The 26241-nt window shown below is 38.3% G+C and overlaps 2 protein-coding genes across 2 annotated transcripts; both read right to left on the bottom strand.

Moving 5' to 3' along the window:
* Positions 1 to 3596: 3596 nt before the first annotated feature.
* Positions 3597 to 15950, bottom strand: LOC117301653 (hormone-sensitive lipase-like). The gene is made up of 9 exons (XM_033785675.1): positions 15561 to 15950; positions 14610 to 14810; positions 11385 to 11503; positions 10693 to 10810; positions 10093 to 10272; positions 9277 to 9420; positions 7494 to 7638; positions 6056 to 7020; positions 3597 to 5200 (listed from the first exon to the last, which is right to left on the bottom strand). The coding sequence occupies exons 1-9, from the start codon at positions 15948 to 15950 to the stop codon at positions 4955 to 4957; spliced, it is 2508 nt and encodes an 835-aa protein (XP_033641566.1). The 3' UTR covers positions 3597 to 4954.
* A 2303-nt stretch (positions 15951 to 18253) lies between these two features.
* On the bottom strand, positions 18254 to 25751 carry LOC117301524. Its single transcript, XM_033785546.1, has 6 exons — positions 25570 to 25751; positions 22596 to 22702; positions 21510 to 21638; positions 20711 to 20893; positions 19417 to 19539; positions 18254 to 18326 (listed from the first exon to the last, which is right to left on the bottom strand). The coding sequence occupies exons 1-6, from the start codon at positions 25625 to 25627 to the stop codon at positions 18288 to 18290; spliced, it is 639 nt and encodes a 212-aa protein (XP_033641437.1). The 5' UTR covers positions 25628 to 25751; the 3' UTR covers positions 18254 to 18287.
* Positions 25752 to 26241: the final 490 nt, after the last annotated feature.

Raw genomic sequence — 26241 nt, 5'->3', positions numbered from 1 at the left:
TAAGAAACAACTATTTGCATAAATAATTAAAATATTTATCAATTACTAATTGATTTGTGACAGGTGCAATACAAATAGCCACACCCCTTTCTGAATATAACTTTTGTTTATCACAAAGACCACCTGATACACTTCCAACCAATCAGAATGGCTAATTCCTAATCTATTGATAATGTTTCCACATACATTAGAATAAGTTCCAATACCTTTACATGTACTATACTGTTATGTAGTTAAATTTACTTTTGGTATAAACATTATTTCATTAAAAAAAATCTCTCCATAACAGTTTACAGCTTAAAGGTGACACACTATTCATAACATTACGTGTACTAATGTAGCGCGCGCTCTAGTAGCTACATCAAGGCATCACATATTATGATCAATATTTATCAACAGGTGCAACAAGTTTGATTTGAAAAGGGAAGGGGTGTCAAGAGTCGATAGGTTCACAGGAATCAGTAATCTTAAAGACTAAAATCAAGGTGTTTTAAATCCTTGAGTCTGTATAAAACCCTCAAATTACCAAATAAAAACTAGTATGTTTAATATATAAAACATTACTTGCATTGAAAACATATGTTCAAGAGATAGGTAAAGACAAATAAAGTTGAATACTACTTTTATGATAAATAATATTTTTCAAGACACATATTAAAAAAAAAAGATCTTGCAAGACTTTGCAAGACTTTGCGTGTTTAGCGCGGATTCAAATGCTGAGGTTTGTTGTTGAAGTATGCAAGGCAGTTTACTTCGTATGTGAAGAATCAATAGTTTGGCAAATATCACCGCTTCTGTACCTTATATTGGGTGCGTTCGATTAGCTTCCATGGGTCGACCTCGCGGTGCTAATCCGGGTGAGCCCCTGACAAGAGGAAATCGAACGATCACTCACCGCTCTCGTAGTGAAGTCATGCACCTGGGGCCAGCCCCAAGTGACCCACTCCACAAGCAGGGCACTTGGGGCTGACCCGGGTGAGCCCCTGGAATTACGTCAAAGCTATTCGAACGTACTGGGGGCAGACCGGGGTCGACCCTGGGATGGGAAGCTAGTTGAAGGCACCCTTTGATTCAAATAGAGTAAAGAAACAAATGGCAGCCATTTTGCTAACACTTCCAGTGTTGTACCATACAAGTACATGTAGCAGTAGTTAGGCCAACAACACCACTGCTAAATGAAGAAACTATAAATAAGAGATACAACCATGTTACACATCCCTTTTCTCCTGAAGACAAGCAGAGTATACCGTTTGAAATGTCGAAACCAAACCGGAGCCAACACTCCCTCAATAAAGATTTAATACGTGTACTTGGTTGTACCCGCAAGTTTACTATTACACCATTCACACCATGCAAGCTTTTAAAAACTTACCACTGCTACCTTATCTTGATTAATGCCTGCTTTTCCATGGATATAAATAACAACACTTGCATCAAATTTGGTCAGTCACTTCATACACACTGTTGCAGTTTTATGTAATATAAATTAGTTATACGCTAATAAGCAATTTACACCAGATAACTAGAGTAGTAAAAGGATTTCACATAAATCATTAGGAATACAGAGACAGGTATCACATCAATCATAAATTTATCCTCCTGCAGCAAAATCCGAGTGAAAAATATATCTTTCATACTTTTGAATAAAATGTTGCAGAATATAACTTAGCAGTGTGGTCTTTACAACATAATATAAATAACATTATATACCCTGGGCTTCAAGTCATTATGAAAATCTTTAAAGACAGTATACACTATTGGTAATTGTCAAAGACCAGTCTTCTCACTTGGTGTATCTCAACATAATAATGAAAGAAATAACAAGCTTGTCACACAAAGTTGTGTGCGTTCTGATGCTTGATTTTGAAACCTCAAAATCTAATTCCGAGGTCTCGAAATCAAATTCGTGGAAAATTACTTCTTTCTCGAAAACTACGTCACTTCAGAAGGAGCCGTTTCTCACAATGTTTTATACTATCACCCTCTCCCAATTACTCTTAATCAAGAAAGGTTTCACGATAATAATTATTTTGAGTAACTACCAATAGTGTCCACTGCCTTTAACAGATCTTAGACCTAGAATTACAAAGAGGCAACCAAGGTCATAGCCTCTGTTACCCGTGGTCTTGGCGCCCCTTCAACACTTTCTCATAGACTTCGAGAGTTTCCAATGGAAGTGCCCTTTGCAAAATGAAAATGGCCTTGCCCTCTCAAAGATAAAATTCCAAGCCTAACATCAAACGTTTAAACTTTCATCCTAATTTGATTCTGTAATTAATTTTGATATCATAAATACTATATTTATAAAAAGAATTCTACATGCACAACCAACAAAATATATACACATACATAATCCACTATTGACAATTGCGCAGTTCAATAACATCAGCTTTCTGACCTTTAACAAGAATGACCTTTATGAGTAATTAATCATGCATGAATGACCTTTACGAATAATGAATCATGTATTCAAGACATGTATGCATCCCTTAAGTTTTACTTCCGCTGCATTACCATAAAAGCAGTCCAGCATTCTCCTGAAGACGAGCTGAGTATACCACAACGGCTCATCTCAGAACCAACACTCCTCTAAAATAGATTTGACACAAGGTTGTACCCGCAAGTTGACTATTTATAGTTACTTCTTAATCGTGTATGATCTGTTACTGGCAATAGTTCTTGCCTTACCATATCAGAACTGAGAAGTCTCCCCAACATCAGATAAAACTACTCTGCAGTAAGACAGTTCTCGTAATATTATAAGAACAAACTCTACCTGGCAAGTAGATACACACATGGTGTTACAGCAAACCAAACATTATTCATACCATCATTATTTCACCAAAAAATTGTAATGCCTGATATAAAAAAAAAGAAGCGGAAAGTTCAAGGTTAAATATATCTCAAGATGTTGGAGGAATGCCAATGGTGTTAGGACTGAAAACCCCAATCTACATACAAGGCTCCGGTCTGAGGTGGGATTGAAACCATGGTCCACAGACAAGAAAGACAGGTGTGGAAAACAAAAGGCCACTTTGACCCCCCCCCTCCCCCCCCCCCACAAATTATACTTATCTTTTTCACATTTTTTGGCGTTACGTTTAAAATTTTGTAAAAAACTTTATGTAAACACTTAGTGACTCGATACATGCACATGAAATGCATACTTTGTACACATAATAATAATAAAATAATAATAATGAAAACTTATAAAGCGCACAAATCCACCGAAGTGCTCATGGCGCTAAAATACAAACAATAGCATTAATTAATATACAATAACAACAACACAAATTAAAATGTAAACCTAAGTTGAGAGAAATCTAGAACATGTGGTATAGAATACAATAATACAAATGCAATATTTAAGAAAAAACATCCTAAAAGGTAACACAAATAACAATAATTAAACCATTGAATCAAATGCCTGTTTGAAGAGATGTGTTTTCAGTTGTTTTTTAAATTGGGTCAAAGAAACGGATGATTTTACTAGTGCAGGCAGTTTGTTCCATAGACGAGGGGCAGCATGTGAAAAAGATCGGTCTCCCCATGAATGTTTGGAAATGGGCTCAATAAGGAGGCTAGAATTATGAGACCGGAGTTTTCGAGGAGGATTGTATGAGCTGAGAAGATCATCAATATATGCAGGGGCATTACTGGTGAACGATTTATACACGAAAAGCAAAAGTTTATACTTAATCCTACTGCTTACTGGTAACCAGTGTAATTCTTTTCAAATCGGCGTTATATGGCAGGACTTTTTAGTTCAGGTAATAACACGAGCAGCATAGTTTTGAATTCGTTGAAGACGTTCAATTTGAGTACAAGGAAGGCCATATAGAAGTGAATTGCACATATCCAGTCTAGAAACTACAACAGAGTGGACTATCTGCTCAGTTGCATTTTGTGTCAAATATTTCCTGACTTTGCCTATATTACGGATATGAAATGTTGTAGAGCGTGAAATACTAGAAATATGTGAACTAAGTGTAATGGAAGAGTCGAATATAACACCAAGATTGCGAGCTTTTGTAACAGCGGTGACTTCGGAGTCACCAATATTAATGTGGGGAATAGTCATTTTAGAAAGTTGTTGCCGTGAACCGAGTATAAGAAATTCTGTCTTGTGATCATTTAGCTTAAGGAAGTTGTCCTGCATCCAAACACGAATTTCAGAAACACATGTTTCAATACGATTAATGCTCTCATCAGCAGAAATTTGTGATGATTTAAAAGAGAAATATAACTGAGTGTCACAGACTACCAACACATATACACATACTTTGAAAAGGCAATAGAGTATTCCTATTTGAAGATACACAGTGAAAATTTTGCCACATTTATGGGCAATGATAAATGGATTTTTTTTAACGCATAACTACGCGTTGTGCGCAAATACTACAAGTGGAACAAAGCCAAAGGGGTGTCTCGGTGTCGTCATTTATGTGTGTGTTATAAGTTACGATTTGGAAACCCATTTGTTTAATTTTGAGAATTTTTTTATACCCTGTTACCAAACCCTGGCTAAAACCTTGGTGTGGAATGCAGGAATTTAATCAAATTTCTTGGGTAAACCACTTTGCTGCATAGAAAAATTTCAATGCTTGACGATGCTTGAAGCCAAAATGCAAATTGTTCGTAACGATCCAAATACAAATTGTTGGTAATGATCACAATGTAAGTTGTTTGTAACAATCAGAATGTAAAATGTTCTTAACGATCAAAATAAAAATTGCTGTATCGATGATGTACACAGGAACGCTCTACACCACAGACGTTTTTAAAAACAGACTTTTATACTACCTAGGCGAAGCTCGAGTGGCGACCAATAGTCAACCACTAGTCACTAAATCCATGGTTACCTACACATGAAATACATCCTGGGTACCAGGCAAATACCTACAATGGTCAACTTTAGTCCCTCGCTTGAACTTTACCCTAATTGCACTGAGTGTTACTTAACCTCGGACTCCAGATCTGCAAACTCCTCTTGCTGTGCCTCGTCGAATCCGTAAAGGACTTGCATGATGTGACGTACGCAGACCATAGAAGCAGCCTTGCATTCCTTCCCCACTAGCGAGAAGTTGAGAAATCCATGAGGGAGCTTGTCGATGATTTCAAAGTGGACTGGACGCTTGAGGGAGCGCAGGCGTCGCGCAAACATGATGGAGTCATCTAGAAGTGGATCGAAGGTGCAACCCTGGAGAAGGAAGAATCAAGAGGAGGGGAGAAGATAAAACTAGTATTGTTAATAGCTCATACTGAAAGTACGCAGACAATATTGTTACCGAGACCAGAGTGCGCACTTTGTGTGACCAAACATATTGCTATTATTATTCTTGGCTTGTTAAAAATATTCAAACATCCAAGCCAAATGCTGATTTGTGTTTATAATACAACAGTATTTACATAACAAAATATTTAAAGGCAGTGGACACTATTGGTAATTACTCAAAATAAATTTTAGCATAAAACCTTACTTGGTGACGAGTAATGGGGAGAGGATGATGGTATAAAACATTGTGAGAAACGGCTCCCTCTGAAGTGCCATAGTTTTAGAGAAAGACGTAATTTTGAGACCTCAGAATTAGAACTTGAGGTCTCGAAATCAATCATCTAAATGCACACAACTTTGTGTGACAAGGGTGTTTTTTTCTTTCATTATTAGTTTGCAAGTTCGATGACCGATTGAGCTCAAATTTTCACAGGTTTGTTATTTTTTGCTTATGTTGACATACACCAACTGTGAAGGCTAGTCTGTGACAATTACCAATAGTGTCCACTGCCTTTAAAAAAACAATGGATAATATACAAAAATAAACCAAGTAGGTCTGTGACAGTAACATTGATATACAATTGCTGCTTAGATTAAAATACAAATAGAAAATGATGGACGATACCCAATTATTTTGAGTAATTACCAATAGTATTCACTGATTTTAAGTGGTAGTAAGCAGGATAAATGTAATAAATTTGGGGCTGTTTTCATAAGCAGAAGTTGGTAAAACAAACATATTACCGTATAATGATTTAAGACAACTACAATACAACATACAATGATATGAACTTGGGGCAGCCCCAGTAGAAGCTCATCTGTGGCGCACATCGGTGACATATAAGAATTCTTCATGATAGGCACCTCTCGTAGCTTCCTGATTGGTGATGTCACGTAGGCTGAGGGAGTCTCCACTCCTTCCTTGACGACAGGCACTTTCCCTAGGTCAAGGGTCAAGCTGTCTTTGTTGAGGTTGGACTGAGTGTCGTTGTCACATGGTGGTGGAGAGGCCGAATTTGATTTGACCTCCACTGTTGCCGGCTGCGTTGAATTGCGTATGACCTTTGTCTTCATCGACGGCGACCCGGGCGGTAGGTTTGGGTCGACAACAGCGATGGTCTCAGGCTCCTCAATCTCTTTGCTCCGAATGACATCCCCATTTGAGGACATTTTGGCAATGGTCTCATCTAAACTGTCATCTGGCAACTTCAGATCCCCATCGTCGATGTTCGCCGACCACGCCGAGTCGTTCATCTCTAAAGTTCTCAGAAATTCATCTGGATCTTCCGTCTGTCTCTCCTTAATGTTGTTATCGATATCGAGAATCGATTCCTCTTTCTTGTGAGCTTCAGGACTCTTTGCCTCGATCTGTCGCTCCTTCTCACTTGTTCCCGATCCAGTGCTATTCACGCTATTTCCACGTGACATCTTCCGCGCTGCTATGACATGAAATTTATCGTTAGCCTTCTCAATAATCTCATTAGCCATTTCTTCGGAGATAAACTCATCTTTTAACCCGGCGTAGGCTGCCAGGCAGCGGATTAGAATCCCAATGGGTAGTAGTGGGTCTAGAAGACACAGCATACGGGAGGGGGAGGGTTGGTAGTGGATGTTGAAGGGGGTGTACATCGTCACGACGCCATTCGGTGGTCGGATACCGTAAGACGCTGCCCTCATACCAACAGCGATGGAGAGGTTTCCACCAGCGCTGTCTCCTGCTAGACATATATGCTCACCAGTTGACCCTACGAACAATTCAGAAAGTTGTTTTGATTTTAAAACATTTTTTCTTTGACAATTTGAGTTCTTGATGAACACCAAAGAAATATTTTAGTTTGACCTTTTAATCAACAAGCATTGAGAATGTAACAGATTGTTTTGATTTAAGTCTTTCTAAAGAAACCAATTGATCCTCAAAAATTGTTGAACATTAGGCCTGGACGACTAGTGAAATTCACTACTTGACACTAGTAATAACTATTTTCAAAACATAGATTGTGGATAATCGCTGGCACAAGATGGTAAAATTCAAGCTGAATTGTGAAGTATGCCTTTCAATGTTCGCCATTGTGGTAAGCAACTCTTTTGATGCAACAATATATCAGAGCAGACAATGAGAATTAGGGCTGACGACGAGTGAAATTCACTACGCGTCTAGGCATGCTTCAATTAGTCGCAACTTCGACATAGTTGCCACTGTTTTCAAAACCATCTTTACCTAGAAACTGTGCGTTCTTGATGACCCAAGCATAAGCGAAGAAGCATTCCTCAAAGGCTCTTGGGAAGGGTTGCTCCGGAGCCAGGGAGTAATCAATGGAAACAATCGGTACCCCCAAATCCCTCGCCCACGACCTCAGGTAAATCTACAAGAGAAAAAACGCAAAATAAGGATAACCAGAGGTGAGAGTCATTGCTGACAAAATTATCTGAGAATCTGAGACTAGGATCAAAAGTTTAGGAGGTTTAGGAATTTCATGCTTATTGACCCCTTGCACGTGCATCACACGCGGCGACTGATGCTACGCTCACCATGTTGGTGGGCAGTTAGGTTTACGTTTATTAACGCCGCGTCTCCTAAAAAAATGCACTTCACTGCTTAACGCACAGCATAGAGTTATAAATAAAAACGCACAGTGAAGTTGCCCATCAGTATGGCGCATTAAAAAAAAAATACTGATGATGACGTCAGGTGAAATTGGTCTATATTGCATTTGCACCTTTCAGTAACCCCTGGATTAATATATTTCAAGAAGCTTTGGGGAACAGTATCCTTAGCTCTAAAGAAGAAGATCAACTAAGGTTTTTCTATTGAAAAAAGCACACCTTGCCCTTGGATCGTTTGAGTTGGTCTTTGAAAAGTGTTTGTGACCATTTGTTACAAAATGCATATGGGTAGAAAGATGTTGTAAAAGTAGAATACAATGATCCACACAAACATGCCGCGAAATTGCGTGGTTTTCCTTTTACCTCGTCGACTAACACGGTCGGTCATTTATGGGAGTCAAATTTGTGACTCCCATAAATGGCCGACCGTGTTAGTTCGCAAAGTAAAAGGAAAACCATTCAATTTTGAGGCAATTTTGTGTGAAACATTGTATTCTACTTTTAAAACATCTTTCTAACGTATGCATTTAATAACCAACGGTCACAAACGCTTTTCAAAGACCAACTCGACCGATCCAAGACAACTTTAATGCAGATATAAAAAGGTTGAGGTTCAATTTTGTCCTCTTCCAGAATGGCATCTGGGTGTCTTTGAATGCAAATATGTATATCTTTATTTACCAGGAACACAAGCAATTTTGGTTTTAGTCCTAGGTTTTACATAAATTATACCTTCTGTGATTTTGAAGACGGACAACAAAACCACTTTAAGCAATCGCACAACATCGATAAACAGTATTGTCCAAAGGCCCACACTTCGTGTATCACAACTTATATATAAAATAACAAACCTGTGAAAATTTAGGCTCAATCAGTCATCGGAGTCGGGAGAAAATAACAGGAAAACCCACCCTTGTTTCCGCACGTTTCGCCGTGTCATGACATGTGTTTAATATAAATCCGTTATTGATAATTGTATAAATGTTTTCTCAAAAAGTAAGCATTTCATGGAATAATATTTCAAGGGAAGTCTTTCGCCATTACCTTCTGTAAACCCTGTAAGTTATTTGTAAGTCTGTGAACTTTTAATTTTTGTTCTGTTCAGAAAGTGTCCAATGGCTTTAATGAATATGAATGATTTTAATCATTGTTAAAACAAGAGTAAGCCCTTGGGTTCACATTGTGAATTTGCAATAAAAACATGTAAGTCCTTGGTTTTGCATCAATTATACATCATGTGATTTTGAAGTGTGTGCAATAAATAAACCATATATATGCAAATAAAAGCCTTGGTTTTGCATAAATGATACGTTCACCTCTTTGAAGTGTGTGCAACTAAAATCAACCATGAATATGAATAGAACTAGAAACACCTTATGATTCTACATAAACTATACCTCATGTGATTTTGAAGTGTGTGCAACAAATCCACCTCCATGAATATGTATGAGTAAACCCTTAGACATTGGTGCAGCTGATTTAGGGGGCGTGTCCTCGTCCACCTTGCCGTCTTTCTTGGGAGTGACCTCATGCAGCCAGCTCTGGTAAAAGAAAGAGTTTGAGATCTCCTAAGCAACTTTCCAATCCATAGCCCAATTTCATGGCTCTGCTTACTGCCGAATTCTGTGCTTCCGTTTATGGAAAACTAACCGTTATGAAATTTAACCAATATGGAAATTTTAAAATGGATTTCAATTTTTTTTCTTCACATTACATTTAACCAGGAAAACAACCCAGCCCGAGTAACCAACTGAGTCGACAATTTCATTCTGTCAAATGCTTTTGGGTTGAACAAAGAAAACCTGACTAGAGCATGGTTTGAACCATCGACCTCCGGATTGACATGTCGGCACTCTACCAACTGAGCTATCTAGCCCTATGTTGGCGATCTCCCTTTGCTACAGATTTATAATATTAAACCCTAGTGAATTAGTTCTATGTTTTTTTTTTAAACAAGGTCACACAAAACCCTCTAGCTATCTGCCAATAGACATTTCTTATGAAATAATATTCATGTAAATTGCACATAGCGCGTGCGCACAACAATTTTTGTTGCCAAAATGAGGGGACATCATGCTGTTTAGTATGCAGCTAATGGCGGCATGACGCAGATGCGATTTTGCGTCTGCTTAGTGCACACCTCTTATGGCAATTGCCAACCAATAGGGTCTGTACGCATTCATTAGAAGGATCTATTCAAACACTGCCTTTACCTGGCCTTCTCGTTCAACAAATGAGAGCAGACGAATCTGTACCGAGGCAGGCCCTGTGTGTGCACATGGTGGTACTATAGTCACTGGTTCCCCTTCTTCTCCGTCCAATTCAAATGTGTGCGGTTGAATCTGAATCAGCTTGTTAATGGCGACAGTACCAGCCATCAGATTGCACATATCCTGGTGTAGAAAACAAAAAAGGGAGGAATAAAGTTATCTAGGCACAAACACTTAAAAAAATAACATGAAGACAGCTTTCCCCTTTAACAGTGGTCCGGGGTCCAAATTCACTCCAAGTGGTCCGCCGGGCTAGTCTGGTTAGTTTAGTGTTGAAAAGCATCTCTGTGCATTACATTTTTCCACGTGGAACCCACACTCTGCTGATCAGAAGTACCAGAGCTTGTGGCAAAAGCTTGAAAATAGGAAAAGACAAGGGTTGTGGACACAAACTTCAAATTTGTACAGAAATATGCAAATAAGAAAGTTGCATCAGGACCAAGTAAGATTGAAGGCACACTTGCGTCAAAAACACTTTTATTCCAGGACTCAGTTGATTTTGCAATTTGATTTTTCTTCACAAGAATGAAAGTCTAATCTTACCGCAATGACGTCCCCCTCAGTGATTGACCAGAATGCTTTGCAGAATCTAATATCTGACTTGTTAGTAACGCTGACAATCTGCTTGGCCCTGGCTTCTGGGTTAGTCAGGTACCGACTCCTACATGTAGGTAAAGCAATGTACAATGTCAACACAGCATGCATAAAAGTAGTGTATAAATATTAACTGCCTAGAGTGCTAAAACTATTATTATTATTATTTATTTGACCTCAACAAATACAAGTACATCAAAAAGCACAGCAAAAGTTAAACGAAAAGCAACGAACCAATCAAAATAATAACGAATACAATAATTATTCAAGCAAATGTCTGTCCTTTACCAACTGTCACCTGTCGAAAAATGGTTGTCTTTTGGTAAATGGTTGTCTTTTGGTAAATGGTTGTCTGTGTCAGTCACTAGTCGGCTGTCTGAGAATATTATCTATTGGCAATTAGTCATCTGTCAGCAATTGGTCGTCTATAAGAAAATGGTCATTTGCTGGCAATCGGTCATCTGTCGGCAAACGGTTGCCTGCTGGCAGTCATCTGTCAGCAAATGGTCATCTGTCGATGAATAGTCGTCTGTCAGCAAATGGTGGCCTGTCACAGTGTCAGGAAGTGTTCACCTGCATTTAGCAATCTGACAGCAAATGGTCGTCTTGCGAACTTGGGCCAGCCAGCCACTCCAACTTACCCATGGAAGATTGACGATGCTGCTCGTGAGAATGTACCCTCGTGTTTATGATAACCCTCACTGTATGAAGCGAGAGCAACAGCAACGGTCTGTAGAGACTGCCACATGCTGTCACAGAACTACAATAACAAAGCATTATTATGAGAGGTCAAATGGGGTCAAACTATGTGTAGCGTTTGTTCAGTTTTTGGAGACCACCATGGTATGCTAAAATCCATCGCGGACAATACGCACACACAAAAAAAACTCTCAAAATAACAGGGTTTGTTTATTATGAACTATCCAAAGTTCTTGTGAGTACCTTGATAATTTTTATGTTAGGTACATGTACATGTAAGCTTTACTAAACTCTGGAGCATTTTTCATAGTTTTATTTTATTGGGTTTTATTTTTTCAATTTGTGTCATGGCTGAGCGGTTAAGAGCACCGAATTCAAACTCTGGTGTTTCTGATCAGCAGAGTGTGGGTTCGAATCCCCAGCCATGACACTTAACCATTGCTTCGTCATTCAGATGGGACATAAAGCCGTTGGTCCCATGTGTTGTGTAACGCATGTAAAAGAACCCAGTGCACTTGACGAAAAGAGAAGGGGTTCAAATTCGATATTGTTATTATTATTATTATTATTACTATTATAGTTTCCTTTTCAAATTAGCATGTGGCTGTACATGGAATACTAAATTTGCAGTAACTCGATGGCACTTCAGTACCAACATACTAGGCCTGATCCATAGAAAGTGCAAACATGTAGTAACTGGATGAGAGTTCATAACAATGTACAATGTACATCCACTGGCTTGATTTGATTGTGACGGTGACGACAGTTGCCCCTTTAATCTTAGGGTAAAATTAACACCACAGTGCAAACACCTCTGACTACAATATTGTACCTTTTATCCTTGGTTTTGTCTGCCAAGGTGCTATTTATTTTAAAAACATGTAACATACAAAAATACCTAGAGCGACTCATTTCCTAACATAGTAGAACACAAAGTCATCATTATCATATGAATCAGAGCTATAAATAACACCTGAGCGCTGATATTGATTTTCTCAGCTTGGTATAAACAACAATTCTACAGGTCCAGTTCCATTCAATGAAGCAAAGTAATTTATTTTTATATAAAAAAAACCATAAACTATGTCCTGCATAAACTACAAACACTCCGTTTACAAATGTAGTTTATAATTTTGTTATTTTAAGGGGCTGTTAATGTCATGATCATAGCTGGCATTTATATGGCTGTACATTGGCTTCCTCTTCTGTGTAAGTACAGACTCAATTAATGAACTCTTAGAGTCTCACCCAGTTACAGTTTTTTTCATGAAGGTCACAATTTTTACTGGACCTGAATTGTTTTTACTGCAGGCCTAATACTTTATGAAGGCGATTGCCTCAATGCCCCCTGGTCATTGCCTTGGTGCCCTTGAAATGCTGCAGTAGACATTTACAGTTTCCTCATAGGGTGCCCTTTACAAAGGAGAAAATGCCTTGGTGCCCTTGCCCTTTCCAAAACGAAGCATCCACGGCCCAATTTCATAGAGCTGCTAAGCACAAACATTTGCTTAGCATGAAATTTCTTCCTTGATAAAACTAGGTTTACCAACCAAATTTTCATGTGATTTTCAGGATAAGCAAACAAAAGCTGAATACCAGTAACAAGCACTATGCAACAAATGGAATCCTGTTTTTATCGAGGAAGATATTTCATGCTTAGCAAATTTTTGTGCTACAAATGTAGCAGCTCTATGAAATTGGGCCCAGGCCTGTTACTGGAACAGACTTAATCATCAGAAAAACATGTAATTCTACACACTAGGGTTATTTTTTATATGTTTGGACTGTACAAGTATGGTTAATTAAAACCAGTAACCTGTTACAAAACACCCCACTATGTAAAAATTGTTACCACATACATGTAATGCACTTTGTACTCCCTTAGCAGACAGTAAACATTGCAAGAATATGTTCCACAGCTACTGTATTATTACAATATTAACCAAACTAGTTTAATAAACTTACCAACAGACAAAAATAGATTTGTCCTTCACTCAAGTGAATGTGCTCAAGCGTGTAACCCAAAAAATGCAAGCAGGAATTAAAATAGCAAAGGAAGAAAAAAAAAAAAGCGTCTATTGTACTTTTTGATGACAGAGGAACGATTGCTGTACGCTTCACTTAAGCACTAGCTATGATGGAGTCACCAAAATGGAGTCACAAAGTTATTGCTTGTCTGTGGGCGTTAGGAAACAAGAAGTATTGTTTGCACAATTTCAGTTGCAGGACCATTTTATTTATTTACATGTATTTTTTGGTCCATGGGGGGGGGGGGGGGGCGGGGGGGGGGGGGGAAATACTTGTATACTTGAATTCATCTGGTCTGTCAAAAAATAAGTTAGAACTGCAAAATGGTGGTGGACGTGCTTAGTTTAAGAAGTAAAAGGAGGGATATTTGTGTGAATCATCTAGTATTCTACTTTTAAAACCATGTATACTCATTTCAAAACAACAGATTTTTACACACAAACGAATAAAAATAAAAATGGGTTTTAGTTATTTATGTTTGGTTTTCTATTAGGTTTTAGGCATGTATTGTGTAATTGTAATTTTATACAAATCTATTGTGTTATTGTAATTTTATACAAATTTTATAAAAAAAACTTGAAATGGCATTTTCCCGCTGTTGGATATCTATCGAATAAATAAACATTCAGGCCTGGCAATAACCCAGGTGCCCTGTGCTTTTCCTGTAGTGCCCTTTGCAACCTTCCATTACAATACATTTCCCTCATTGAAGTGCCCCTTAGGGAAATTGCTGGGCGCCTTCAAGACAAAGTTCTTTTTTAATCTGCCAGTACGCGCTAATCCACCAATAAGATGCTCAAACTGGAGGATGGTGTAAAAACCTGATCCTTCCAGTGTTTTATTGCACAGTGAGTGTCAATGCTTCACGCTCCGTATACGGACAGTGCAAAATTACATTCTAAACTTTGTGCGCGTGCATGCTGTTTTGCGAAATAACACTTTCTGAAATTTAAAACTTTGCGCATTGCATGTGCGACTGGAAGATAACCTCGTTATATCACGCGCGCTCGTTGAAATACAAACAAATATAGCGCCTGCGTCCCATATCCCCTTCTGCCTTGTTACATATGGGATGCAGAAGCACTATATTTTTAGTATTCCACTCGCGCTTGTGTGATAACTTATAATAACTGACTTACCTGAAAGCCCAGGCAGCGCCCGTAGAAGCATTCCCTATCCAGAGCTTGTACCTCCAGCATGATGTCAATCGGCATCTGATCCAATTGCTCCCTGTCTGGAAACAGCTGGCCACTCTCGACGTCAGAGTAAGCCAAGAGTTTCTCTCCATACCCAAGGAGTACCCTCAACTGACTCAAGACCTTTCCATAAGCTTCAAGCTCCTTGAAGTGATAAAACAAACGAAGGTAAGAAATAAGTTGAGGTTTGTGTTAGCACAATGTGTTAATCTCGTTTGAGTAGTGACTAGTCTGTGCTTGACAACTCAACTTTCAATCGTTTACGTTTACATTTAGGTTTACGTTGGTTTACTCAGCAGGATCCACAAGTTTTGACGTAATGCTAAGGGTGGTTGATTGGTGCTCAAGCAGTTGGAATACAAGTGCTTCCAGGCTAACAAGAAGGGCCTGAAGAAAAAATTGCTATATGTGTATAAATGAACGGTGGCACTACAACTGTGCATCACAACTCTTTCACTTTTCATAGGCACAAGCCATGTTTAGAGTCGAATAATAAATCCCAAGCATGACAAGGAAACTGAGTTGGTAAATGTTAATTATAGAGTTAAAAATGCAACCTTTAAAATCTTCGCTCGGTCGAGGTGCTGAAAATTTGCCAAACATTTAAATTAACAGAACATTGATTTTTAATCAAATCTCCCTTAAAAATGCCTCCAACAACAACAAAATAAATGAAAAATAATTAAATAAAAATAGAAGGCGGTGGCCAGTTTTACATTCAGCCCATGTAAATATACCATGGCATACCATGGGCATCACAACAGACGAAAACAGAACACCGACCAACATTGACCCCACACACATGGGGGGACAAAGTCCGACTCCATGACACACCGACCGGCAATAATATTGATTACTGCAGTATAGTTCAACATGTTAAAAAATGGTACTTACTTTTAAATAATGACTACTCCTGAACAGCATGCTGTCTCTGTTGACCGCCACATATCGCGAAATCTGTATCAACTTCTCTACACAACAATCCACTACGCGAATCAAACTCCGGTATCCATTTCCCGGTGTCTTCTCATCGAAGTCGAACCGTGGGGCAATCGCTTCCAAAGTCTCGATGGCCGGTCGCAACGCATCGCTCTCTTGTTCGATCACGCAGAATATGGTGAAGAATTTCTCGCCAGTACTGCTCCTCGACTTCTGGTAGTGCTCTATGTTATTGATGACTAGCTGTCGCAGTGTTTTGATGGGTAGAACGGCGGAATAAACGGGCTTTTCTGTGTCATTTTGGGCCGAGCTGTTGCTATTTTGTAGTTCGCTCGGCGGCTCCATGTTGGAAAAATTGGGTTTTGGGACGATAGACAAGAATGCAATGGAGTGGATGGCACCTTGACCTGTGTGTATTGAAATGCACGTTGTGATATGGAGCGTACCAGTCGATTTCTGCAACCTCGTATTCGAGTGTATGTAAAAATGAAGGGGGCGGGTCAATAAATAGATGTCTAAAACGGTTTATTTTTTATTCACTCGAAAAGAAAGTCAAAATTATTTTGTTATTGCCATTAAACACGTTGCTTCGGGTAACCCAAATTATCTTTCGAAATTACTGGGAGGGGGAGGCAAGCTCTAAACCGCACGAAAAATCCCCACCAAACACATCACTCGGTCGTCCCCCAGCACCCCATCAAAAGGGTTTGTGGAGCCGAGCGAAGCCCAAACCCCGCCCATTATTTCACGCCTACCCTGCCCCCCCCCCCCCCCCCCCCCCCCCCCCCCCCGATTTGTAGGGTTGTTGCCTGGTTTTCAAGGGGTTATCAAGGACTGTTTATTTTGTTGGTTTTGATTTTCCACATTTTTAAATTATTTTTTTTTTTTTTAGTGGGGGTAGGTCTGCAGTGCCTACGTGTTAGGACAAAAAAAAGTGTTATAGTAATTGCACGACCAAAATAAATGAGGAGGCAACCATGACATTATTCAAATACAGGAAACTTTTATTTGCAAACTAAATGTTGAAAAATACTTTACTAAATGTTAATAGCTCAATGTCAGCTCTGTGCTTGCCACGCAACCCAAACCCTGGCACACTTCCAATTATGTTAAGGTTACTGGAACTAACGTTAAAGCCATTGGACCCTTTCGGTTCAGGAAAAAAAAAAAAAAAAGTTCACAGATTTACAAATAACTTACGGGGTTTACAGAAGGCAATGGTGAAAGACTTCTCTTGAAATATTATTCCATGAAATGCTTTACTTTTTGAGAAAACAGCAAAACAATATCAATTCTCGTTAACGAGAATTACGGATTTATTTTAAACACATGTCATGACACGGCGAAAAGCGCGGAAACAAGGGTGGGATTTTCCGTTGTTTTCTCCCGACTCCGATGACCGTTGAGCCTAAATTTTCACAGGTTTGTTATTTTATATAGAAGTTGTGGTACACAAAGTGTGGGCCTTAGACAATACTGTTTACCGAAAGGGACCAATGGCTTTAACTGGAACTAGAGGTGTGCAACATTGCATTCGGTATTAAAGGAACACGTTGCCTTGGAGCGGTCGAGTTGGTCTTTGAAAAGCGTTTTTAAAACACGGTCGGCCATTTAGAGTAAATATAAATGGCCGACCGTGTTTGTCGACGAGGTAAAAGGAAAACCACGCAATTTCGAGTGATACTTGTGTGGATCATTATATTCTACTTTTAAACTATCTTTCTAATCGTATGCATTTTATAACAAACAGTTACAAACGCTTTTCAAAGACCAACTCGACTGATCCAAGGCAACGTGTTCCGTTAAACGGCGCTCATTAAAGGTTTTAACCTAGACCTACTCCCGGGGTTCGAATCTGTCCTTAAATTTCAAGAGAGAAGTTGCAAGTGTTTTGAAACTCATCATTTTGGTCGCAATAAGAAAACCAACAAAAGTGCTTTGATCATGACGACACTCACCCCTTCCCTCAACGCAGATGAATTCACGGTCCTGTTGTATGACTTTAATAAAGAAAAAACATAAACTCATCATTTGTGGTTATTAAGAAGAATACCACAAACCTCAACTAGTTTTCAATCCTCGAAAATATACTTTCTTTATTAAAGGAACACGTTTCATTGGATCGGTCGAGTTGGTCTTTGAAAAGCGTTTGTAACCGTTTGTTATATTATTAAAATGCATGGTTAGAAAGATATTTTAAAAGTAGAATATAATGACCCACACCGTACAAGTATCACTCGAAATTGCCTGTTTTTTCTTTTACCTCGTCGACAAAAACGGTCGGCCATTTAAGGGAGTCAAATTTTTGACTCCCATAAATGGACAATCGTGTTAGTTCGCAAAGTAAAAGGACACGCAGTTTCGAGGCAAATGATTGTGTGTGGATCATTCTATTCTACTTTTAAAACATCTTTCTAACCATGCATTGTAATATAACAAACGGTTACAAACGCTTTTCAAAGACCAACTCGACCGATCCAAGGCAAAACGTGTTCCTTTAACCACAGGTATAAACTTTACCATTAGAGACATGCAACTACAACTAAAAGCATACATTCATTTTATACATGTTCGCTCTTTTTTTAGGATAAGATTAATTATGATTAGGCCCAAATAATGGTCGTTTAGGAATATCAAGCATTGTCTTCCAAGATCTGTTCCTCACGGGTTCCTTTAGTTCGTCTAAATGTCACAAATGAACTTGCAACCAGTATCTGGATTCTGTAAAACAAACAAACAAACATACAGACATTATGGGATTTGAGGCATTGCATGGTGACGTATCAATGGTTTGCGGTAACACCATTGTGTGTATCTTCTTGCCAGGTAGAGTTTGTTCTTAGAGAACAGTTTTCATTATTTTACTACCGCTGAGTAGATGTTTGATTTGTGGGTTCGTGAGATTTTTCAGTTCTGAAAAGATCTGTCCTGCTTTTAACAATTACCCGGGCGGATTGTATAGAACATAGGCTGGGACTACTACTTTAGCTTATAGGATCGTGCTTAAAGTCACCTGGAAATAGTTTTTTTTTTATTTCAAACATAAGAGTATATGCTTACGAACAATAAAACAATTTTTTTAGTAATTGTTTGTCACGATTTATATGTTTAAAAAATATATAAAGTTGTTTGGGGGCTAACACCGCCTCCTGCAATGCGTATAGTAAACACACGTGCAAAGTACATGTACGTCCAAGTCGTGAGTTGGTACATTTCAAAAAGTGTTTTATTAGTGACAAAAGCTTTATTTTGAAAAAATACCACTTCCAGGTGACTTTAACTGTACTACCGCGGAGTCAGTTCTTAAATTGGTCTCTCCGCGGCAAGACAGTTCTCTAAGAACAAAATCTACCTGGCAAGTAGATACACACATGGTGTAACCGCAAGCCAAATATACATACAGACATTACTTTTACGCAATAAGATACACGAAATCATTGTTTGTTTGTTTGTTTGTTTGTTTGTTTGTTTGTTTGTTTGATTGTTTGTTTGTTTGTTTTTTGTTTTTTTGTTGGGTTGTTTGTTTGTTTGTTTGTTTTTTGTTTTTTTGTTTGTTTGCTTGTTTGTTTGTTTGTTTGTGTGTGTGTCTGTATGTCTGTCTGTCTGTCTGTCTGTCTGTCTGTCTGTCTGTCTGTCTGTCTGTCGGTTGGTTTGTTTGTTTGTTTGTTTGTTTGTTTGTTTGTTTGTTTGTTTGTTTGTTTGTTTGTTTGTTTGTTTGTTTGTTTGTTTGTTTGTTTGTTTGTTTGTTTGTTTGTTTGTTTGTTTGTTTGTTTGTTTGTTTGTGTGTTTGTTTGTGTGTTTGTAAACTTACCATTTTAGCAGCGAAGAGCTGGATCTTCAAACTGATATTTTTGGTGTGCTCGATGCAATTGACTTGCGCAGGTCCAGTGGGTAGTAGGTCACAATTTATCAGCAAAAACTTCACCACTGCATCCTATGGCCAATGATGTTGGTAATGGTTAAAGACACTGGCACTATATTGTCAAAGACCTGTCTTCACAGTTGGTGTATCTCAACGTATACATAAAATAACAAACCTGTGAAAATTTGAACTGATCTGGTCGTCGAAGTTGCGAGATAATAATGAAAGAAAAACCTCGTTGTCACACGAAGTTGTGTGTATTAAGATGCTTGATTTCGGAGTCCTCAAAATCTAATTTTGAGGTCTCGAAATCAAATTCGTGGAAAATTTCTCGAAAATTACGTTACTTCAGACGGAGCCGTTTCTCACAATGTTTTATACTATCAACAGCTCTCCATTGCTTGTTATGTTAGCAAGTAAGTTATGCTAACAAAATATTTGGAATAATTACCAATAGTGTCCACTGCCCTTAAGTAAAAAAAACAACAACAAAACCGGCAGACTTTAAAACGAGAAGGTCATTAATGGATTTATAGCAATGAAATAAAATATGAAAAAAGGTTGTCACAAAAAATTAGCAAAAAGAAAACGTTGCTAAAAGTGATCAGACTGACGCGAAAGTGGTTGACAATAATATTTAGGTTTTTAAATCGGAATCAGCGTCAGTGTGCCTCATTTCTGGGTTATTTTGACGCGTATTTTGGTTCATACAAACCAAGAGATGGGTCCGGTTCCGATGGGTCTGGATCCCGGTCAAATCTGGCCCATTTGTTTGTATAGAGTGTGACTTCTACGTCACATTGTCAGCTTTTTTTTTTACTCGTTTCTTGAGCCAAGTTGACCCGAAAGAAGGGTAATACTGACCCACAAGCTGGTCTGCCCATCTTGGATTATTATTATTATAATTTGTTTTGCAATAAATCCCTTGTTGCATTTTTTTTTGCATTTGGTATATGGTTCTCATTTCAGCCGTGCCGCATTCTGTTGTATTTGACAGGGATATGTATTAGATCAACCTTATGAACAATTCTCAGTTAAGATAATTTATATAAAGATACCAAGCAAGTCGAGACACGTATTATTATTATAATTTGTTTTGCAATAAATCCCTCGTTGCATTTTTTTTTGCATTTGGTATATGGTTCTCATTTCAGCCGTGTCGCATTCTGTTGTATTTGACAGGGATATGTATTAGATTAACCTTATGGGGGTAAAGTAGGAAGGGTGTTTCACAGGAACTTACCAAGAACCCCTTGCTAGTCAAGACCTGTTGTGCCAGCAGTGGTACGCTCTTGCATACTTCACAAGCCATGCTGTCACTAGTGTTCAGGGCGACTTCGCTGGTCACAGGCTTCTTTATGCACTTCTCGCTGAGTGGTCGACCACGAGAGACACAGACGAAGCCACAAAGCTCTTCGGGGCGAGCCTGTTAAATCAAAACCAAGTTAAATCAAATCATATTATATACAATGATACACCAGATGGCCGGGTTACTGTTAGCCCTAAAACAAGGAAGGTAGTGGCCAGTCTTGGAATTTCAAGTTTGAGAGGGTCAGGCCATTTCCATATTGAACAATTCTCAGTTAAGTTAAATCAAGTCAAGAAGATAATTCATATAAAGATACCAAGCAAGTCGAGACACGTATCTTCAAATCAATAAATTAAATTCTAATAGAATATCGCGACATGAATTACTGGAAAAGAGAAATGTGTCACAAATTTGCTCCATGTTCAAACATCGGCTCAATAAAACGATACAGATTTATTAATTTGCCCAGTCCATCCGGATCGCAATTTGTTGTTTCTGTACCGTTATATCCAAATTGACCCTGTCGTGTAGTGCCTTTCAGTGTTTTTTTTCTATATCGATTCAGAAAAGGGAAATCTTTAAAACAAAATTGAGCAATTTTTGAGGATGGCAATTCTATACTACAGAAAAAAATGCCTCTTAGTCAGCCTCCAAATCATTCGATGTGGCGCCCTCTATATATACCCCCTCTAATACTTTAATTTATTATTGTCCGTCATAATATGGGACTTACCATCAGGAGGTCAGCCAGTATCCTCATCCTCATCGGAAAACTCTCACAATGCTCAGTGCATGCTTTGTGTGCTGGGGTCGACGAATTCATGAAGTCGCAAATCACCAACATGAACTGCATAATCGCATTCTGGAATCATATTTAAAACAAAAAAGGGAAAAACTTGTGTAGCTGTTTTTGTATCATATTAATTCATCGTAATTGTACTTGTTTTATGCATCTGAAGAAGGTCCGGTTTAGATCGAAAGCTAAGGCCACCTAACCTATTCATTATACTAATTCATCGTAAACATGTTAATGAACATTGTTCGTATCGAATATTTTACTGTAATAAGGACTCTAAGGGGCTTTTGAACGGCATAAGGGGGGGGGGAGCGGCGGAGAAAAACCCTCCTTTGAACGAAGATTTGTTTTTCATTTTTGTTTCACCTATGTTTCCCTGTAACACTTGTCTGCAAAACAGAAATGAGTAGGATACCAGTCACAAATTGTACACGTGACATGGTAGTTTGGCTTGTAACCTTATTTTGGTAAGCATAATAATGGTGTGCTTATAGCTAGTTGTTGTGCTTAAGCAGAAATTGGGCCCGGGAAAGTACGTTGTCACCTTAAACCGTTTCCTTAAACCGTTTCCTTAAAGGCAGCAGTGGAAACTATTGGTAATTACTCAAAATAATTATTAGCATACAACCTTACTTGGTAATGAGTAATGGGGAGAGGTTGGTGACGTAACGTAGTTTTCGAGAAAGAAGTAATTTCCCCTAATTTGATTTCGAGACCTCAGATTTAGAATTTGAGGTCTCGAAATCAAGCATCTGAAAGCACACACAACTTCGTGTGACAAGGGTGTTTTTTCTTTGATTATTTCGCAACTTTGACGACCAATTGAGCTCAAATGTTCACAGGTTTGTTATTTTATGCATTCTTGAGATACACCAAGTGAGAAGACTGGTCTTTGACAATTACCAATAGTGTCCACACCTTTAAGTCTTCCATTAATGGACTATGCCGGCAGAGGGCTCTCTACTCATTAGCAATGTCATAATGAATACGGTTTATAAAAGATGAGTCATGTGATTGACTTACCCCAGTATCGATGTCGTCGACGGTACTTTTGAGAAATGTGACTGTGTCCAAGCAGTAGGTACAAGCCAGCTGCTGGCCATCACAGACAGGCTGGTCAACTTGGATTCCTACACAAACAAACGCAACATGCAAAGCATTCATTCCTACTGATATAGTTAACAATCTAGAAAACAAAAAGAGTTGTGGGCACGATTTTCTAAACATGTTTATTATCAAACACTCAATAACTGCCATATGTGAACCACTTGCACATATTATTAATACTTCTTTTATGACAGGTGTTGTACCATCTCAGTTAAAGGTTGCAAAGGTTATCCCTGTTTTTAAAAAAGATGACTCTAGTTGTGTTAGCAATTACAGACCAATATCTATCCTGACTTGTTTCTCTAAAATTTTTGAAAAATGTGTTTATGCACGTACTATTAAATTTCTAGATAAATTCAGTATTTTGTCAAACTCCCAATTTGGATTTCGTAGTAAACATTCAACCTCCCATGCCCTTTTATATTTTATTGATAAGGTTTCCAAAGCAATCGATGACTCTAAGCACACACTGGGGATATTCCTTGATCTTTCGAAAGCCTTTGATACAATCAACCATGATATCTTACTGCATAAACTTTCCTATTATGGCATTCGAGGAATTACACTTGATTGGTTTAGAAGTTATCTTTTTAACAGATCTCAATATGTGTCCATAGATGGTACTAATTCAAGTACCAGAATCCTAACACATGGCATACCTCAAGGATCAATATTAGGACCATTACTCTTTTTAATATATATTAATGATTTCACACAATCCTCAGATGAACTTTCTTTTATATTATTTGCTGATGATTCAAATTTATTTTATTCCCATAGTAATCTTAATTACCTCATTAATAAGGTCAACACTGAACTGATACATGTCACAAACTGGTTCAGGGTCAATGGACTGTCTCTCAATATTGAAAAAAACAATTTCATGTTGTTTAGCAATACTGCCAATGAAATTCCTTGCGATGTTAAAATTGTTAACACTGTTATTAAAAAAACTGAGTGTTGTAAATTTTGGGGGTTATATATTGACGCGGGATTAAAGTGGGATTCTCATATTGACCAGTTATGTAAAATAATTTCTAGAAATATTGGGGTGATTAATAAGATCAAATTTCTTGTACCAGCAAAAGTACTAGATTCTCTTTATAACCCATTAATCGGATCGTATCTTAATTATGGTATACTGGCATGGGGAGGTAGTTCAATCAACAAACTGAACAGAATTCTCCTCCTACAGAAACGGGCTTTACGTGCCATTAATTTTGCTGATTTTCGTTCACATACAAGTCCCTACTTTACTAAACATAAGACTCTTAAAGTCAAAGACATTTATTATCACCAACTTGGGTCCCTCGTGTATCAGTCTACCCGTAATACTTTACCATCCTCAATTAATAGTATATTTACACACAATCATGAGATTCACTCACACTTTACTCGTCAAGCCTCCAACCTTCATATACCATATACCCGTACTTCTCTTACTTATAAAACAGTTAAACTTGAGGGACCCAAGCTCTGGAACTCGCTCAACTCTCAACTTAAAGCCTCAAAAAGTTTTTCTGTATTTAAGCGGTAATTTGTTGAATTCATATTGTTGATAGATAATGTCTTTCCTACATTGTAAATCTAAGTGTACTTTTCAATGAATTCATATTGTCAGTAGATGTTGCCTTTCTTACTTTGCTGACCCGTCTTTGTTTGTCTTTGTTTGTTTTGTCCATTGTTCGTTGTTACAGGTTACTATAAAGTCATTGTTAGCAGCTTGTGCATTGAGCCTTTTTGAGTACACCTGTCCTTTCCGGGACATGTTTCCTACCTGGAGGGGTATCTTCTTCCACAACACATCAATTTAAATAATTATCGGCTCAATGCACAAGCTTGCTCAGGGAACCCTACCCTTACAAGCCTTGTGTCTGTATGGGTCCCCCACAGTTTCACGAATGTCAATGCTTATTATTCATTTAATTAATCTTATCAAACATTTATTTATTTCTTTATTTCCAACTAATACATTGCCTATGATTTGATACTGATTGTGATTTTGAAACTGTGGAAAATAAACTGATTGATTGATACTTAAAGACAATGGACACTGTTGGTAATTGTCAAAGACTAGCCCTCACAGTTGGTGTATCTCAACATGTGCATAAAATTACAAACCGGTGAAAATTTGAGCTCAATCGGTCATCGAACTTGCGAGATAATAATGAAAGAAAAAAAACACCCTTGTCACACGAAGTTGTGTGCGTTTAGATGGTTGATTTCGAGACCTAAAGTTCTAAATCTGAGGTCTCGAAATCAAATTCGTGGAAAATTACTTCTTTCTCGAAAACTATGGCACTTCAGAGGGAGCCGTTTCTCACAATGTTTTTTTACAATCAACCTCTCCCCATTACTCTTCACCAAGAAAGGTTTTATGCTAATAATTATTTTGAGTAATTACCATTAGTGTCCACTGCCTTTAAAGGGACACGTTGCCTTGGATCAGGCGAGTTGGTCTATGGAAAGCGTTTGAAACCATTTTGTTATGAAATGCATTATGGTTAGAAAGATGTTTTAAAAGTAATGATTGACACAATTTTAATATGTCTCGAAATTGGACGGTTTTCCTTATACGTCGTGAACTAACACGGCACGCCAACTTGTGGAGTCAATTTTTGACTCCACAAAATGGCCGACCGTATTGGTTCGCAAAGTAAAAGACCTTTGATAACCAGAGCTGGGGTCGATTTCACAAAGAGTTAGGACTAGTCCTAACTTAGGACTAGTCCTAAGAGATATCAAAACGTACAGCTAGTCCTAAGTTAGGACTAGTAACTCGTCCTAACTCGAGATAAAACTAGTCCTAACTCTTTGTGAAATCCACCCCTGGTAATATTTGGTTTTATTTATTTGTTTATTTTTATACAAAAGCTTAAAAATAACTCACCATATCCATTCACACCAAAAGCCATACAGGCAACCACGAGTACCCATGTCAATGCCATGTTTCTTTCTTGAATGCTACTGGCTGCTGTCTTCTGAAGCTCTTCGTAAGTTGTCGTGTGATGGGTGTCACTTCTGGCTCTTGCTTTCCAACTCGGTGCGTCCAACGAAGTGTGACTGTATGGCCAATCAGTGCTCTTTATATAGGCGCACACTCGTCAAAACTTACCCATGCAGTGCGTAAGTTTAGAAACGCCCATTTACACACAATTTGTGTAGAAATCTGGTAAGATCTAGAGTGTAAAAAGCGCCAACCCCGTCTGAAACAACCCGGCACCGTTTTGGCTCTCGAATCGCCCGCCCCTTTCGCGACACTTGATCACTGTTCAGACACACCCCCTCTCTGTGACGTCAATTTTACGGCAACTATTGACCAATCATTATAATATACCACGTGTTAAGGTTAGTTTTGAAGAAGTGGGCGCAAACCGAATTTCTATAAAGCATTCATTTCCACCTGTTTTTATTCGTCCAAACAAGCGCAACCTTAAAAATTGATGACACCGCACTTAAAAAAAAAAAAAAAAAATGGCAGGGCGTGGCTCGTTTTGTACAAATAAATTATAATTATGTAAAAGTCAACTTTATTCAAGGCCGGGGTGTCAGCAGTTCTGGG

Source organism: Asterias rubens, chromosome 17 (genome assembly GCF_902459465.1).
Source record: "Asterias rubens chromosome 17, eAstRub1.3, whole genome shotgun sequence".
In the NCBI taxonomy this organism is placed as follows: Eukaryota; Metazoa; Echinodermata; class Asteroidea; order Forcipulatida; family Asteriidae; genus Asterias; species Asterias rubens.
The sequence above is the reverse complement of the archived record's forward strand: the minus strand, read 5'-3'. Positions and strand labels throughout refer to the sequence as shown.